This window comes from Bombus vancouverensis, chromosome 6, assembly GCF_051014615.1.
Source record: "Bombus vancouverensis nearcticus chromosome 6, iyBomVanc1_principal, whole genome shotgun sequence".
Lineage (NCBI taxonomy): Eukaryota > Metazoa > Arthropoda > Insecta > Hymenoptera > Apidae > Bombus > Bombus vancouverensis.
This window is the reverse complement of record NC_134916.1, coordinates 7,741,612-7,761,337: the sequence shown is the minus strand read 5'-3', so window position 1 is coordinate 7,761,337 and position 19,726 is coordinate 7,741,612. Positions and strand designations below refer to the sequence as shown.

The 19,726-nt window shown below is 33.4% G+C and overlaps 1 protein-coding gene across 2 annotated transcripts; it reads left to right on the top strand.

The window, feature by feature from the left end:
* Nucleotides 1–18,744, top strand: LOC117157973 (uncharacterized). Of its 2 annotated transcripts, none has more exons than XM_033336356.2 (3): nt 1–423; nt 14,202–14,529; nt 14,893–18,744. In XM_033336356.2, exons 2-3 carry the CDS (start codon nt 14,217–14,219, stop codon nt 15,210–15,212), a joined length of 633 nt encoding a protein of 210 aa, XP_033192247.1. In that variant the 5' UTR covers nt 1–423; nt 14,202–14,216; the 3' UTR covers nt 15,213–18,744. The 2 variants fall into 2 exon arrangements, with proteins under 2 accessions (XP_033192247.1, XP_076475499.1); XM_076619384.1 differs by lacking the exon at nt 1–423 and adding an exon at nt 1,597–1,760.
* The last annotated feature ends 982 nt before the right edge of the window (nt 18,745–19,726 follow it).

Below are 19,726 nucleotides of genomic sequence, written 5' to 3'. Positions count from 1 at the left end.
GATGTACGGACACCGGTAGATTTGGATCGTTTTTTCAAATTATTTAGAATGAAAAGTGGTTGTGACTGAAAAATCCACAAACAGCCCGTGCCATTGTCGTTTGCCCGCTATGAAACGATTTAATACTCGTTGTTTCGATTGGAAAATACGAACGATTCGTGTGTGCCGATCATAAAGACTTATTGCACGCGCTAAGTGACGTTTATGAGAGTTTGCTCTGACACCGGTCAGAAACGCGGTTTGAGAGTCTGCTGCCGAGTAAGTTCAATCGTCACGTTACGAAAGTGATTTTATAACTGAACCGTTTAAACAGCTTCGATACTCAGGTGATTGACAAGAGAAACAAAACGCTGAATCTTGTCGTCCATTTGAATTTGTTTTGAAATCATTGGAACCGCATCGTAACAATATCCTGTAAAATCGGTGAGTTATCACATGATATAAAATATTTATGTAGTTCTATATCTACACGTATAATTGTATCTATATATAATTGTACCTCTCACTTGGTAACTAAGCATTGCACGTTTCGATGAAACATTTCGGTTATCACTGTTTATTCTTTAATTCATTCGACCTATCATGTGATTAAAATGAAAAAACTTTAAAGTTTCTGAAGCAAAATTTTACATATAACCTACATTTTAAACTTTAATACAATACAATTAGTATGTGGCATATGCAGTTGTCAATAAAGAATCGTCAAATTGTCGATTGATCAGTACGATCAAGTTTACTATATTTTCTATCATATTTTATTATTTACTCGAATTATAACTTGTTAAACAAATGGATATACTATAATATCCTTTAAATGCAATATATCTTTCTATAAGATATTAAGGAAAATAATACAGTGGGTAATATGTTGACGTAAGTTTTGCCATGCGGTAGCATTTATAATGTGAAATAAATAACATATTCATTGTATCGACAGAACTAGTACAGTTCTATAGCCGAATAAAATTTCATATAGTAACTATAGTACGTTGATGTCGCCACGTGCGATCTACTTAAGTCAGTTTCCTGTTGTAAATAATAATTCTTGACACAGCGATTATTTGTTCATAAATTCAGAACTTTTAAATGATAACTCTTTGCAAACGCATCATATTTAGTTTATTGTGTAAACTCTGTAAATATTTGGCGCCTTTAATGTATAAGAATAAGTTCCAGTGGCGGTGTTGGAACTTATTAATCTATTTAAGATGGTTATTTCATATATCTTAATGCTAATTATTAATGTAGCTATTTAATATAACTTCTTTTTCCAAATATTCCGACTTAACAGGTATCTTTCAAATAATTGATATTAATTATATTTTCAAAAATTCTTGTAATCTCAACATTCTCAGTTTCGAATTTCTAAGAAATTGTAAATTTCAATTCCGCTTTTGCTGTTCGAATTACGGTAAAGAGTATCGAAAAATCACTGTTAATCCAGGAATGTTTCAAGAATGGGCAAACACGCATTATCGAACAGTCGTATGTTTCTATCAGACTAGCCACTCGGTCACTCTTTAATTGCGCAATTGATCAGCGAAGCATACGATTCTGCTCTAAACTTAAACCCGCGTCGTGTTGTCTCGATCTCCTGTCGGATCCAAGGTGTCCTGAAAAGCGAAGCAGCCCACGCTTCATCTTACTTGAGTACTTATTTTAGCCTCGAACTTGTAAAACGTACGCCGATATACGTGATCACACGTGGACGACATTTACACATGAAGTATAACGAGGGCTAGAAAAGTACTTACGGGAAGGTCAGCGAGAATTTCAATTTCCGCGTTCAATTCTTTTTTTATAACAACGTCGTGTATCATATACTTACAAACGACCGCTCATTTGCTCGATTTTTGACACGAGTTTAACAGGTCTCTGATATATATTAAAAAGGCGGATTGACGGAAGTTTTAAGACTTACCTAGGGCAAATTCAACGAATTTTTAATGTTGGGTAATGTTTCAGCTTGAGAATATTCGAAAAATTAAAATTAAAGTTAAAATTTCGTGAGTTTATTGGTTGAGAATGTAGCATTCAAATAAATCGAGTTCAATTGAGGACGTTTGTGTAAATTGATTGTGTTTGTGTAAACTTACTTTTACTAGGTATTTGTTATATATTTAATATGTTATTTAGTGCATTTGAATTTTTATACGAAATTATTCGTTATTTTTTAACATTCCCTCGATGAAAGTTCTTATATAAATCGAATATGTACTTATTTATTTGAATATTAAATGAACGTTCACTATATACCTTAATTACTTGAAAATTCTTGACACGTGCAATTAGGCTGGCGGCGTTCTTAATAACCAAGAGGAGTCTGCTAATGCATCGGAACGGGTTATGCAGTATTACTTGCGCCAGAACACGTGTAACTCGTATGACAATCGGTTGAAGCTTGCAGATTTTAAATCACGTCGTTGATCGTGTTACGTGTTGTTTCGTCATAGGTCAATTTATCGATTCAGAACGTGCGTTACGTTTTGAAGGATTCTGAGACTTGTTCTGGCAGGATAATATTAATAAATTGATAAATGACAAATTGTACGTTACGGACTTTTGTAGCATAAATTGTTTCTACAATTTCATTAACAATTTATAACTTGCGACTAATAATATTCGTTTGATCGTGTAAGAAGTATTTGAATGTTTACGAATGTAAGCTAATTGACCAATTCGTCTAAGACTAATGAAATAGAGCTGAAAAAAAGGAATTTTGCATACATGCACAATTATACGTCGATTATTAGATCATCAGTGTTACATAATAACGACATGTTCCTATAGACTATAGACTATAGACTGTTATTTTATAATCCTTATATAAGATGAAGATATTTATATTCTGCTGTATCGTTTTTTTTTAACGATAATAGCGAAATTCCTTTGTTTCTCTTTCATTCTTTTTATCTACTTTTCCTTCTTTTATTACGATGTTAAAATTGTAACGCGTCTATCGAGCATTGATATTAATACCCATTATCGTTGTGTTAAATCATCGGCTGGCATTGAGTCACTTGCTTTGGAGACACGTGTACGTTATACTGTTAATTTCCTGGTATAGTATCACGAAGTAAATCGTCACGTCAGAGACAGTTTAAACAAGGCAATTGTAATTGAAGCTAATCCTCGATTTTGTTAGGTATATGTATTGAGAAAATCAAGGTTTTCCGACAGTTGTGCCATTTAATTTTATAAAATGCACGAGTCACTAATTTAACGAAAATGCATTTACACATTTTCTGATTTAAAATTGGCTTGCATGCACACTTATAAGTTTTATAATATTTTGCTTTTGCTCTTGGTATTGTTATTCAATTTTAAATAATATTTATGATCCTATTTTGTTATCTTGAAAATATCGTTTTCTTAACATTTTGATTTATATTATTTTTATTCTTAAACGTAGTACAAAGTACATATTCAGTGGTATATATAAATGGCATTTGGTATATGGTACAAATATAAAAAATATAACAAATCATATTTAATGGAAAGAATCAGCAAACTTATCTTTCTATGCGAACTGCGGTTATATACATATACAGAATCCGGCCGAATAACATGTAAAAGCGGGCTCCACGTGATTCCTTGTGGAAATATAAGAAAAGAATATGCAATAATATGAATAAAAGTAAAGAATATGAATAAAATTTTTTATTCTTGGCTTAGTTTTCGAGAAAATCAAATTTGAAAGATTAGCTAATATACATGGCTAATTTTGGACTGGACAGAATTAAATAATCGACAGGAGGTTACTTACGTGTGAGAACAAGTAAGTCGAAAATGTAGAATAATATTTCTTCACAAGACTTTTTATTTCCAAAAAAAATAAATTTGAAAATTTATCATAAGAATCTACTAGGCCGATTCTTTAATAAATATGTTCAAACTCTATTTGCCTGAAAATGAACTTTTAAGCAGAAAAATTTTATTCTGAATTTTCGACCTATTTTCACACGTAGAATAACTTTTTGCCGATTATTTAGTCCCGACATTAGCCATGCTTAAGTATGCTTGATGAATTTTCAAACTCGATTTTCTCGGGAACTAAGCCGAGAATGAACAAACTTCATCCTGTATCTTTTTCCTATTTTTTCATAAGGAATCACGTTGCGTCCGCTTTTACATGTTAATCGGCCAGATCATGCATATAAACTTTACGTACCCTGACCGATTCAGTAAGTAACCTATTTGTAATATCAATGAATTACATTCATTGAAACGTTAAATAGCATTAACTTAAATTCAGAAGAATTGAGAAGCGAATAAGGCGAGAATATCTCCAGGTTTTTCCGATTTTCGTAGAGCTGATGACGATACAGGAACTATCATACTGCAGTGTACTTACTCCAGCCGTGCACACCCACGTGATGTGACGTGTGATCGCAATTGTAGCGAACGTGAGGCAACGTAACCGCTCAGTGGATATCTCACGCAAAGCAGAAGCAGTTCTTTCGCTTTAATTTCGTTAAGTGGTTTAAACACGTAACAATCGTGCTTTCGTATTTTATATTACGTGTACCGTCTTGTTAACGGAAATTCGGTCACGTTTAATTTGCGTATTCGTTTTTCTTCTTCTTCTGATTATTTCTATGTTATGATTCGAACAATAAATATTTCAAATTCTTTAACACGGTCTTATATTACAAGATTGTACTTAATGTTTTGCGATCCAAGTCGCATTTCTTCGAGTCAATGTATTATCCTAATTATTCTATTCTTCTTCAAGTACGATCTAACATTTCATCAGAATTCCATTTACCATTGTTACGTGTTTCATGAGAAAGATATATCCATAGTATCCTAATACATCAAACATAGATACTACTTGCAATGCAGATGCATTGATGATATACATATATATGTTATTTTATTATAATAGGAACGGAGCGATACTGATATGGTATAATCTCCTGGCGCATTGATCTTGACAATATTTTAATACAAAGTGCATTTTTGTCACATGACATTATTATTGAATGATTAATATTGTAATGACATCGCCAATTCTTTTACAGTATGTATCTCTATCTGTATACGATTATTTAATTTTTTGACAGTGCTAATGGTGGTACCAACGAAATATTCGAAATTACCTGTAAGACGCTATAGCTTGTACTTGAAAGAACTGAACTGTAAAAACTATACAAAAGGCACAGTTAGTTCAGATCGTTGGTAAAATATTCCGGTATAATTCTTATGAATAGTACGCATCGCACATACAAACATATACAATACAGAAAGTATGAGGATATTATTTTCTATTGTAACCATGTTAAATGAACGTAAGTGTATCTGATAATCAATTTGCATGAAGAGGAATGTTTGAAAAGAGAAACATAAATATCTATTTATCTTCATAAATATTTTACATATATGCATCAAATCAAGATGCATCTCAAGTATTATAAAATTCAACACAAATATTCTAAAAGAAGCATCTCGTAAGTGAATCGTAAGGTTCTTTCAAAGAATTTTATTTTGTGGATTATGAATGAGTACTCAAGTGGTACTTCTTAGAAATACGGTTTAAGTAACGGCTAAGAACTCAAACAAAGTAACAATGCAGTCTTTTTAAACGAATCAGGATCTTCGTTTCTTTTCTTTATGTTTAAAGTGGCATATTATATGGAAAATCTTATCGTGCCTCGTTACTTCGTGCAAACTTCTCATTCGAAAATTCTATCTTCACCAGGCTCCGCTTACGATTTTCAAAAAGTTTCTTTTAAGGGGGTATTCTAATCTAGAGGTATGTATTTCGGGCGGTTTTTGAAGCTCTGTACAAACGAAACAAAAAATATTTTTATCATTTATTTATTGATACTTTAAGATTACATAAAAAATTAACTGAAAAACTCGAAATTCACAAAGTTATGAACTGGCAAAGTGGGGGGTCCAAAAAAAAGGGTGTCCTAGCGCGCATGATTTCAACCCTTCTGGTCATCTGAAGCAAAAAAGTCGAACGGATTCTTAATTAATATAGATGCGGCTATAGCATGAATCTTGGAAAAGTCAAAAAAATATTTTTTCACAAAATAGCGGCCGTTTGAAACAAATTTTCCTTTTTGGCATGTTTCTTTGGCAATTCCAAATTTTTTAAAAATAGTAAAATTAAAAATTTTGATCTGAGCGTGGTTCAGGCGATAGAGGAACGTATAAAGAACGTTCACACCAAATTTCAAATAAATCGGTTCATTAGAACTTGAGATATCGTGCACGCCAACTCGAAAAAAGTAGTTTCGAGAAAAACGCGTTTAAAGTTTTCAGACAAGTTTACTCGGACAACGTCTACCGTGTACTGTTCATTTGTTCCTGTCGGACCAGAGCAGATGCCGCGTCACAAAAATGGCTGTAACTCATAAAATAATTGAAATTTTGAAAAATCCTTTTAAGGGCATATTCTTGAATGTTTAAACTTTGGAAATATGAAAAAAAAATTTTTCGATTTTTTTTCAAATTTTTAAACTAGAATACCTCCTTAAAATGTTATCTAAGAATAAACGAAAACAAAAGATTGTGATCGGCGTCGTGGAATGCTATCCTACATGTTCACGCACCTGTTTCACCCATGTTATCGAACAACGGAATTCTATTCTGTGCCCGAACGCGCACATGGATAAGAATGTAATTTCTTTCATTCATGTTAGCACGAATACACGTGTAACCAGCGTAACAGCGGACTGGCATTCTCAAAAATCGTATTATCATCGCTATATCTGTATTATCTGCCATGACTTTTATTCGCACGTGTTCTTTAAAGTAATACATATTTTTCTATGAACGGTGTTACAGATAAGTAAGTGTTTCTTTTGTTTGCACTGGTCTAGTGAAAAGAACGAGGAATTTTCTTGTTTAAATAAAATGACATATATGTACATATATATCTTTTTTCTCTTCATAATTTTAATGATAGATTGTCGATATTACGTGGTGGATTAATCCGCGTCTTTTCCATATCTTGAAGTTGCTCTTAATGAAAATTAAAAGATTTGATAAAGCTTCTGTTTATTCGAGTAATTACTTTGTCATATAAAGAGAAGTTAATAACTCTTGTGGACAGAGATAATATTTACTCAAAAAGATAGATTATTTGAGATTGATTTTTCAAAAGAAAAATAAAGTAAATCATAAAATTATTTAAGAAAGAAAGAAATATTTGATTGTAGAAAATGTTAGACGTTTTAAAAATTAATCAACGAATAAGGTAAACTATTTGTCTTGAATTTTCTAATATCACACAGGTTCATAGGAACTTTAAATACTTGCTGCGATCAAAGTGTGCATTATGCATCAGTGCTTTTTACCATGCTCGTATTCCCTCCACCTTCCCGTCTCCCCCCCCCCCTTCCATTGGGAACCAAAAGTAAGGATCAAAAGGGATGGACGAAGCTGCGTGCAAAAATAGTTACGACGATAGAACAGTAGTAAGTGGGTGGCCAAAGGAAAGGGGAAAACGAGAGAAGCAAGATCGTTGATTGCAGACTGCAATGTTCTCCTTTAACGTAGTGATGGGAATGAGCTAATTGAAATATACTACAAAAATATCTCAAAAAGATATCCAATGATTTAAAAATGCTAAATTATGCGAATCTAGAACTATTCCTGTTTATGAAAGATATAACGAAATGAAAATTAACAACTAAACGCAGCGTTACGATTTACTTTGCATTTCTTTGAATCTTCAGCTTTGTGATTAATTTTGTAAACTGTCAGATCTTTAATTTCAGCTATATTACTTTTGTGATAAACAGCAAGACTTTGAAATATTCGGTTCCAATTTTCCTGCTATTGTCTTTCTTTGGTTACTTCTTCTTTACTATGATTCAGTCTATCATCAGAGAGCATATCTCGTGGCTATCAAGATTAGCAATAAGCACTAGCTTGTTCGTTTACTCGTAGTGAAAGACAGTCGAAGGTAGCCGTCGCTACTCGAGGAAAACGTTGCCAGACGGCAGAGTCGGTACCTCCTGGGGGGAAACAAGGGGACATCGTACGCATCCCCCACCGGTACATCACCAAAAAGCACTGCGTGAGGACGCACAAGCGAGGTCGTCGAACCCAACAGCGGTAGCCACGTGTATCCACGGGAATATCCCGTCCTTTTACCGCGAAGGGTGCGTGTAGTGTGAGTGTGAGAGACACGATCGTCAGCCAGCACGGGTTACGGGGTGGGGATGGTATATACCCATTGGCGAGACACCAAGATGTTCGATGGTGGGGGAAAAGCTGCACGTGGCTGTACTTGAGTGTGGAAGTAGAAGTCACAGAATGCAGCGACCTGCAATTCGCTAATCTTTCACATTTAATGGATCGATATTTTGCTAACGGTGCAGTTTGAAAACTGCAAATCCTATGATATTATTTTCTCTGACAAATAATCGAAAAGAATATATCACAAGAAATAATTAACAGAGTAATTGAAAAAACAAATCATCCCATAGATAGATTAATAAAATTAATCAAATTTTTGTAATGTTTCTCTCGATTTTGTTTTATTTCGCGTAACTGATAATCATATCCATTTGAATGACTGCATACATACATACTTACTTATTTGCTAGCTACGTTAAGAACGTTTAATGATAATGCCTGAATTAAAGCACACGGATCCGATTATTTGCGTCATATTTACTAAACTCCCTTTTATCTCGGTCCAATGTGTGTACCGTGATTGCAGAGTGTTTTATCTGGACTGAATTTTCGCTTCCTGTAAAGGGAAATAAATCGAAATTAAAATTACGCCGCTTGAAATCTTGTCAATGACGCAGGAAATTACAATCTTTCTCTTTTAATAAATGATAAATTTTCTTTCCTCTTATCGATTTTCATCGCAATTTGCTGAATGACTCTTTTTTTTTTAGGGATGATATCAAAGGCGGTTACGTTGATAATTTCAAGAAACGGAGCGCGTGTAGTTTTTTAGTCCAAAATTTATCTCGTTCTTCTTTTTATAATTTATGATTTGTTAGGTTATCAATATTCTTGAAAGATTTATAGATACGGCTATTTTTGAATCTCATAGTTTGACCTTCAAAATTAAGATTATGACAAATGTCAAATATTATAATACGCTTCTTTACGAATTGTATTCGTAGTCGTGATATTGCTGTAAATGTCGACGAAAGATGAATTTGACATCCTGGCCGTTTCAAATTAGGCTCTCAATTAAAATTCTGTATGCAGATTGTCAGCCTCGGTAACACGGTCATTTATAGAGTGATAAATTTCGAATGTATCTCATGCAAGATCTCGTACAGCTCGTGAAACGGTAATAAACAATCGATAATGCTGTCACACGGGCAATCTAGTCATTCTTATGAGTTTCTGATACCGACAGCTTGTGCATGCCTGAATGGAATACTTAATAAGATCATTTTTCCTCGAGCGTTCGACACGTGGCACGTAAAACGAACTCCATGCGTGTCGCGAAATCTCGCAAGGGATTTTTTTTAAATGTCGACTCAATGAATTAATCGGAAGAACGTTAATAGAATTTTATTTTGCGCAATAACCTCTAATTTAGTATAAAATATTATTTATACTTTATCTGTTTTTTTTTTTAGAATTATTTTATCGTCAAGCTATTCTGCTTTATCAAAACAGTGAGTTAATGAATGTGCCTATCCTGCGCAATCGTTAATATAATACTTCCGGTTGTTAAAATTCCTAACCCAACCTTTTTCCTTCTACTCTCTCAATTCTTTCGATATTTGAATCGTGTTTACTTCTTATTCCATTTGAAGATGCGAGTTACTGACTACAGCTTAATTATACACTGTTATATACATACATTTCTTTATCTTTGTTTTGAAATAGACATAATACAATGTTCCAAAGGAAGATGAACGATTCGTGTAATCTTCAGAGGTTGTACATATTGTTCATAAATATTTGTTGAATATTGCATCTAAGAACTATTACGCTATGACTAATAATCATCACATTCTAAATAATATTTTATTCAGTGTCATATAATAATTAATTTCATCATAAAATAGCAGATTCCGTTCCAGAAATAAAAATATAGTTATGATTTATTTCTCACTACATGTGAGAATGGGCGTACATGCTGTTATGCGAACAATATTTTTACTCCTCAACGTTCAACGCTGACACGTGCCGACGCGGTTTTCTTCCTTTCCCTTTTGCTTCTTTTTGGTCTTTTTTTAAAATAATAGGGTGAAAAAAATCGAAATAGTTTTTCACGAAGGTTGCATTGCACGTGTAACTCTTGGAAAGGCCGTGAATGGCCGCAACGATAAATATAACTATGCCTCTGAACTGTAAGTTCAGCACGTGTATCGGTGAAATTTTTATATAGGTAGGCGCAATACCTATGGAACCTTTCGTCGCCCCTTTTAAGATCCAGTTTCAGTCAACCGGAAAGAAAAATTCACGAAAACGTGATCGATTCGCAACTTTCGGACAGATTTCCCTTACATTACTGCAAACTTCGCTCTCCATGTCGAAATATATTGTTTCAGAACTCACATTTTTTATTTTATGCTTTATCTGCAAATTTTTAGTACGTGATTATATCGTTGAAGTTTCATTGAAGAATGTGAGGTAATCATTTAACACCGAAATTTTGCTTGCTTATGAGAAAAAGCTGCCAGTTGATTACAACTTCTTATTTTAATTTAAAAAACAAGGAGAAGTAAAATAATACATTTATAGAAAATATGAATGTAACTTTCAAGCCGCGTACTTTTATTACATGTTTATTACTAATTTCATGCATACTCATGTATGAATGTTTAAAAATTGTCATGCAACTTTTTAGTCAACGCGGTTCTTTTGGTACCTTCATTTTTAATTCGCGTTCTTCCTTTTTAACATTATTATGCATTTACATTCATTCGTTTATCCTGTTATCGCCACTACGAGAGTGAATCGAAACGCGTTTCCAAACGTGATAAATTGGATCTTCCTTTAAAAGAGGATTTCTAGAAGCGCACGTGCAACGCTAGTATAAATTTTTAACGATGTCCTAGAAATTCAGCGCATCACGTTGACTCACGATAAATTCTTGGAAAATTGCCGTAGAGTTCGAATATGACACGTGGCCGTGGTGTGCACTGTGCACAGCCGTAAATATAGCGGATATCGACGAAACGAGATACACGTGTGCCTTTCTTCGTCGAAGGCCTTGCACTTCTCCCTAGCTTCGCACTCGTGATTCTCACGTAGTTGCATCATATTATCAAACAATTTTATTTTCCCTATCTAACTTTTATCTCGGAAACATTACAGGAACGTGCTGGTTATTGCGAGTATCAAAAATGTGTTACCATCGCCTGGCTATAGTTCCACCATTGTCACATTTCCATGGATGAATCGAATAATTTTTCGATTTCGACAATTTTATATTTGAAAGACGAACGTCGGAAATAGGATACAGACTTTAGAATATAGAACTAATAAAAAATGTAAAATATAAAATATTAAAATAACAGTTACAGTTATTCCCAAAAATCAATTTCGTTCTTCGCGAATAATCGATCGAATAAGTAACGTAACGTTTAAAAAATATAGACATACATACAGAAACATAGAAAGTAAGAACTTAACTTCCAAGTTACGTGGTTACTGCTATGTAGGATTAAATGAGAAATTGTTATGCGGAAATCGGGGACGCAAAGCGAAAGGCGGTAGATGAACCAAAAATTTAGCACGCGTACCCTTATTGAAGGCCATCCAGTTTCCTCGCTGTTTTACTCTCTCCTCTTCTCCTTCTCTCCTTCTCTTTTTGTCCACGATGCAACCCCTCTGCAATAATCCGATTGTAGAGCTCCCAGTTGACCTTCATTCGTACGGGAAGTTGCCATTGACGAATGTCTGTATTGTAATGCCAGCACTTTGCTTTTGCCCGCGTGTTGGTTGTTGGGTGCGAATCCACGAACGCTCAGATACGATACCTACGATATGTCACAGCTGTTCCCCTCGTGAAATATCGTGGGCATATTCGTCATGAGTCAAAATTACCGTTACCATTTAATGGAAAAGATCATACTGCTATACTCGTGCTCATCGAATTCGATGGACTTTCGCGGAGGACACAGAAATGTCGGACGATCACCGGAAGGATTTTTTACACTTTCACGGCTAAATATTTAGACTTAAAGGATAACTTACGTCCGTTCTCTTAAGTCCAGAAGTGAGAATATAATATAATAACTGATAATTTACGTAATTTGCTAAATTATACAATCAACTGCGATGATTAGAGTGTTCAAAGTTTTACAGATTTATATGAAATTTTTTAAAACAGCGTAATTATACATATATTATCTAAACTTCATTTTGAAGTAACTTTCAAATTAAGTAGATAAGTATATGTGGTGACGGTAAAAATGAGCATATTCTGAATATTTTATCCTCCTTATACCTATGAGTATATGTATAATAAAATTCAGTAGAAGATATATATGCGCTATATACGTTATACGTATATGCATGCACATGTATATGTTTATTCATTCATTCATTTATTTATGATATATCACGAGAATTGTAGCCGCAATTGGATTATGCATGTTTCTTGAAGCGATTATCAGTATTGTTTCATAGTCGTACGTGGTGCGACGAAATCTGAGGTCAAAGTAGTCGGGGTAACCGGTCGAGGGGAGACGAGAAGTCATGCCGAGGCTCTATAGCTTTAGTTCGGTGCAGGCACGTGCACCGACGTTCACAGTAATCGGGTCATCGCCTGCATCGATCGCGTCGTCAACCGGTACGAGCGAACACGTGTAATTCATAGCCAAATCATACTACACACGTTAGTTTCCTCAGTGAAACCGGTGATTCTGCATTCTTCCTTGTTCTTACCTTCAAACTATACCAAGATCTGTCGTTTTTAAAAATGCATTTCAAATTATTCCTGATAATGATAACGTATCTGTTAAAGAATTAAGTAGAATTTTCTCGGCGGCTTTTTCGCGTACGTCTAAAAAGCAAATGACAAAGCAAAATACCTTGCATTAAATGTAATTAGAAATTCATTCGATTAATTAAGCCAATACTAATAACACACATGTACAATAACACATGTTTGTATCTTTATCGCATTTAGTTGTCTTTATTTTAAATCGTTTCACGTATTTTCACACGTGCGAACATTGTAAAGTACTTGCTTTACATCGAGCATTACGCAGGTGCGCACGTGCCTTCTGAGGTCAAGGTGCAACACACCGACCTGGCTGGTATTAATAGACGTCTGTAACAAGTGAAAGTCTTCTTGGTCCTTCGTTTATAAATAATTCCCTGATCGCAAAGTGAGACGATGTTTCCGCGCCAATGACAGACCTGGTATTAAATTATTCCTCATTAATCTTATAACGAGACGAGGATGTGATTTTTAAGCCTAGCGGCTAAGGCTGTTACTTTTTATTTAAGCATATTTTATCATACTTTTCGTCTCCTACGGTGCTGCAACTTGAAAATTGAATATGTTGTCGCTCAGTTTTATGCAATCGAAACTGTTTTTACTAATAATAGCTTTTTAAAATTTATACTGATAAACTACTGAAAACATTTCGTACAATGCAACTCAAGCATACTTATCGCAGATGAATCATAATTCAAACATTAGTACTATTGTATTGTAACTTTTTAACAAATCTGTCATACGAGTCACATGGATCAGTCATCGATGAAAAAGAGTACTTTCGCGGAACAAAGCGCATCATCGATGCGTATGTGGGTCATCGATCGTTCTCCGTTCGTTAAATTACGCAGATGACTAGTAGTAGGTATCATTATATATCGCTGACAGAGCAATTATCACAATCAATAGACTGTAACGTATTTAACGTACGTAGTAAGAAACGTAACAAAAATTATATAACGAAACGTAGTTTTGCGAGAACGTGGATATTTTCATGAATGGTTCAATTGCGACGAACATTCGTAAAAATTGTTCCATCGACTTAGAAGACAGACAAAGTTAAATGAAAATTTTCAGACAAGATTTGCGTATTTTTGTAACACATACATATACGTATGTACATATGTATAATATATATATTCACGAGTATAGCAATAGAAATTGCAATTATAATACAATCGATTTTATAAAGAATGTTATCAAAGATGAGAAATCATCGGAACCCGAGAATATACTTTTATAATTTTATTCTCTCTCTCTTGAAATATGTACTCTATTTCTAGTTTTGTTTTATTTCTTCTGATTTCAGATCTTTCATTATAAAATGGCTCCGACTGTTTACTTGTCGGAACTACCAGTTGTAAGAACATCGACAATTCCATGCTCGCGACGAAGACAAAGGGTACGTAACGGGGCTGTAGCAAAGCAGCAGAGACTAGAATTCAGACGATTGGAAACGAACGAGCCTTCTCGTGACGATACGTCTTTAACGCCACCGGAAAGTCCTCTATGGGATCCAGAGAGTCCCAGTGTCTCTTGTGCCCCGATCATTGTCGCTTCTTCCTCTGCGAACGTTTCGGCTAGAGTTCCAGCGGATATAAAGGAACATTGGAAGGTGTTCCTAGCGAGACGGAAAGGTGTGCCTTTTAGTGTAATTGACGGTAAATGGACAATATAGAAAAAGAGTAGCTTTTGCAGTGAAAGTTTTATTAAAAAGTGAAGTGATCTTTTATTTGCATCATTCTTTCGGCGAGTAATAATCGCTTGAATAATAATTTTAAATATTTCTAATATTTCCCAAAGGAACTGCAAGTAACGATTTATCTATATCGAATATGAATTTACTCATCCGATAGAAATTATAGAAAGGAGAATTTTTATTTAATTTTGGGATCATTGAGAAAGAAATTTGTGAATTGCGGAAATTATTATATATCGTTAAGTGTAGAAAATTTGTTCAAAATACAAGCTACTCTAAAATATATTATCATAAATCGCAGGTCTTTTAGATATCGTTGTACGTACGATGGCTTTGATTCGACGAAACAACATCCTTCAAGAAAGAGTGAATGCTTTGCGTGCAGAGACTCGAGATTTCATTCATTCGGTGTTGAATAATCCCGAAAACAAATGCATACAACAGAGATTGGACGCGATAGACTGCAAGGAAGCGGATGTGTCCTCGTCGACAGAGGAAACCATAGCAAGACCGTCCCTTCCGCCTACGCCGGACTCGACGAATTCTTCGTCGAATGATATCACATCGACCTGTGATGGCAGCGAAAGCACTTCTGAACGATTCTCCAACGACGAATCATAATATTTGAGAATCGTGCGCAAACGAAAGATAAAAGTTCGAAGCGAAACCAAACGGAATGAGATGTTGATCGGTTACTTGATTTGAATAGCCTGAGTCGCTTTGTCGGTACACATAATATAGCAATCGAACGATTAATACGATCGCTTCTTGATCGAACAAGATGAGAAATGAAGGTTTTACTGATGATGATACGAATTAAGTTGAATCGATGAATTTCTTAAAGTTTGTTTTTTTTATCGGTTTGCATATAAGATGATCGGTATCTAATTTATATTGAATTTATGTTATCTTTGTATTTTAGACATGTTAAGCATTTAAAGATTGATCCACACGAGGATTATAATTTTCATTCATTTTATCTTATACATTTCAATTATCAAAAATTCTATCGACCGATAAAGACTACCTATATTGTAGATTAGAATTCAAAAAGTAAAACTTAAAAATACAAATGATTCATTAACGAAGGAGAGATTACATAAAATTGTACGTAATGTATATAATAACGAACTCAAAAGAAATTGTTCTGTTAAACAAAGATCGAGTTCTCCAAGATTATTTCTTTTTCTTTTTTCTTTTTTTTTCTCCTTCAAAAAATTACATTTCTAATTCGTAAACTCTCATTTCTCGTTTTACGAAGTAGTCGTAGAAAAATCTACATTATCAATGAAAGATACGCAGTTCCTTATTATCGACCGTTCTTTTACCTCTTATTATCTGTATTAGTTGCACTTTAAGAAAAAGACGATTTAATTATTCGACACAAGGTAAAATACAAAAAATGCAATATTTTCAATATTAAGAAAAAGAAAAGATCTCAGCCACACTTTTGATACAAAAGTTAGTTAAAGAAATTTACATGTCGACGAAGTAACTCAGAGAAATCGTGAAATGATATAATGTTACAAAATCGATGTAACATGTAACGTAGAATTATTACAATTACTTGATATACATGATTAGATACTTATTAACATTTTCAATGCTACATTCGAAAAAGGGCGTTGCGGTATATAAATAAAATTGCAGGACTACTTCACGTTTTAATTTTAGTATTCAAGTTTTATGCGTAAAGCTTTTCTAGACAAACTTGCGTTAGAACTAGAATAAATTAGAATTAAAGAAATGAGAAAAGCAAATGAAAATGCCCTGCAAATTTGGTGGCTGTGAAATTTGTATTCGCGTCTGTAATTCTGCCTTTTTCTCTCGTTTTTCTGTGCAACAATTTCGCGATTAATTAAATTAGAAATTGCTCGTCTTTCTCGAACAAAATCGCGGCATTGTCTCAAAAAGATCGTGCGACCGTTAACGGAAATGTCCACATTCAATCGACGAATATACTTTTAAGAAATCTACGATCGTATCGTATAGAATTAAGTGATAAAAGATTTTTAATCTAGACAGTGCAGATTTTCTAAACTCGTTTCATATCACACTAAATTTGTTTCATTGGTCGACCTATGTTCCACTTACATACTTACATACTTAATTGATACTGCGCCAAAAAGGTGTTTGCAGATTAAGTGTATCGTAAGATAAACGCCCACTTTTTACTCATTTCAACTACTATCATACGAACAATGTCGTTGTTCGAAATGTAAAAACTTATTGCGATAAATATTAATTTAAAAAAAATAATCAAAAAATATTCACAGTATTTCTAAGAAGAGAAATATTTCTTCTTTTAAACTTCGTTTATGTTGATAATATAACAAGCACAAGTTAGAAACATATAATATACATTGATCTGCTTGATGTTAAATACCTGTAATCTTTTCCCCATGCAAAAAAAATTAGCAGTGTCAACACGCATAGTATCCATTAACGTACCTTCTTAAGAGAGGTTTGTCTAATAGTTTTCAAGTAACGTACCTCTTCGTTTATCGATTATATATATGTATATATATATGTATATATACATATATATGCATATGTTATATGTACATATATTTTGACATATTTCATAAGAGTCGAACTTAAAAGCAATGTTAATTGTACTGATTCGTTAAAATCAAGTTGTGATCGTCTACTAATCATAGTATTTTGAAAATGTGGTTCATGTGAAATCTCATACCAAGTCCTTCCGACTTGGGTTTCTTGTTTTAGCGTCCATATTACCATGAGCATTTTTTTGGCATCATATTTTTCGAAAGGGGGGAGAGATTTACTTATAATTCTTCCACGGAAATCTACTAATTAGTCATAATAATTTCAATTCAGGCTCTTCTCATCTTCACCTTCAATAACTTTAAATTTTCACACTGTCAGACTGCATATATCACGAAGAATCCGATTTAATTGTTCTTCCAACGGTATATAAACAGAAACGAACAAAAAAATCGCGATTTTCCCAAAGTACGAAAAATTACATTTACGCGAAAGACGTTTACTAATTGAAATAAAAGTAAACCTTTAACATAGAATCATGCGGAAAGCTATATGTACTAATAACAAACTTGTACATTTATTTCGAAATTAGTACATTTTTTAAAAGAAATATTTTCTAACTTAATTGAAATGATCGAATCAGAAATTATTCGAAGACCGAATTAGGGTTACAACTCACGTTTTCGCTCGGTACATTGCACCGTATGCATTAACACGTATCTCGCAATGTTTCCAACTTTTAACCTATATAGATTGTCTCCTTGTATGGGATCGATGAAAATCTAACGCTAAAAAATGATAAAATGATGCAACATATCGTATCGATGAAACGAAAGTCCCTATAAGATGTGTATCAGTATTGAAAATAATACGCAAAACGAAAAAATGGAAACAAGTTTTAACACCGATGATTCAATGACAGATCCAATCGACAAAAAAGTGACACAATTATCAACTTTTTTGCATTTCAATATTAGATTGCATTTCGATTAGAACATTCGTGAAAAGAAAGAAGATCTTATCCGAATAGTCTAGCAGTTTTCATTTAAACCGAATATCGACCACCGTTTACACGTATCTATTAAATCACAAAAATCGTGCCTAAAAAGTATAGGAATCATGTATGCTATTCTCCAGTTGCTAAAGCAATATACCTAGTTGTAATTTATTCTGCTTAAGCTTTATTCTAATTGTTACATACGAATTAGGTCGTGTCGCGTTTTTTGCGAAAACGTTCAATATAATTGTATATCTTTATAAAGGTAAATTATAATACGATAGAGAATAGTGTAGATTATAAATTATGTGCTCAACAATAGTAATTTGATGATTATCAACAGAGGCGTAGCATTAGACAGTACTAGGTCAATCAGTAAGAAATTGCTCATTGTTTTAACTTTAAATTTCGTAAATGCGACCAACCACTCAAATGAAAAAGCAATTCCTTGAATATCAAACGTAAAATATATACATATGTATACGGTATATCCTGTTTAACTGGAAACGCTCAAATATTTGAAAAATATGAGTGATACGAAAAAATGTTTCAGACTGAAGTTGTATGGTATCGAGAGTAAGATATTGTGCTTTTATCTATTCGACCTTGAAACATCCTGTAAAAGTGATATTAAAATTTTTAGATGGATACCTCTATTTTTTATTACTTTTGCATTATTCTTATTATCTTTTATTATCCTTGTAGTTGACATCCAGACTAACTTTTTTCAAAACACTACAAACTCGTATTTTTTGCACCGTCCACTATTGAGATATGAATTTTAAAATTCGCCGTGCCACCGGTATTAGCGCTAACCGATGTGTACACCACAGTATAAGACGCATAAAGATATTTTTCATGATGCTAAGAAATACAAGGCTATAGTTTTCTAATGTTTTAAAAATGGTCAGATAGTTGCGAACAGTCATTTTTCGGTCATTCTTTGTATTGCTCAGCCGAATCTGAAAGTTTAAATTTCGATAATGGATGGTGCGAAAGACACAAGTTTCTACTATTTTAAAAATGTCTGAATATCAGCTACAAGAATATGTAATAAAAAATTAAGGCATCGATTTAAAAATTTTAATGTCAGCCTTACAGAACTTTTCAAGATCCTCGCAAGGTCAAACAAATAAAAGTATAATATATCTCCCGCAATACCATACAACTTCAGTCTGAAACATTTTTTTGTATCATTCGAGATATTTGAACGGTTCCAGTTAGACAGAACATATTGCATGTCTACAGAAAAGTAGAAGCGCGAATGAATATACAGAATTTTGTTTGTTCGCATATCTCTGTTTTTGCATGGCATATCAAATTCTTTTCGTTTAGGATATCATAGTAATACATAGCAATAAGAATCAACCAAATCAAATTAACAATCATAGGGAAATGTAAAGATAATCAATAATAATAATTAGTTAGGATATACCTAGTTAGATATTTCCGCTTTTTGTAATGATATATGTAAAACACATTTAAAAAATTTTAATTTAAAATTATTAATAAATTATTGGACATACATTGAAATGATCTTAACTTCTTGAAAGCGCATCTGTTAAATTACTGTTTTAAACGTTCTTCACAAAAAAATTTAAATCCTCTGTGATCACGTTCAATTCCATAT

Bases quoted from the DNA above. Each gene is read 5' to 3' on its own strand.
- LOC117157973 (XM_033336356.2), top strand. From the start codon at position 14,217: ATGGCTCCGACTGTTTACTTGTCGGAACTACCAGTTGTAAGAACATCG. The intron at 14,530-14,892 runs GTGTGCCTTTTA...CATAAATCGCAG, and splicing joins GTTCCTAGCGAGACGGAAAG to GTCTTTTAGATATCGTTGTA.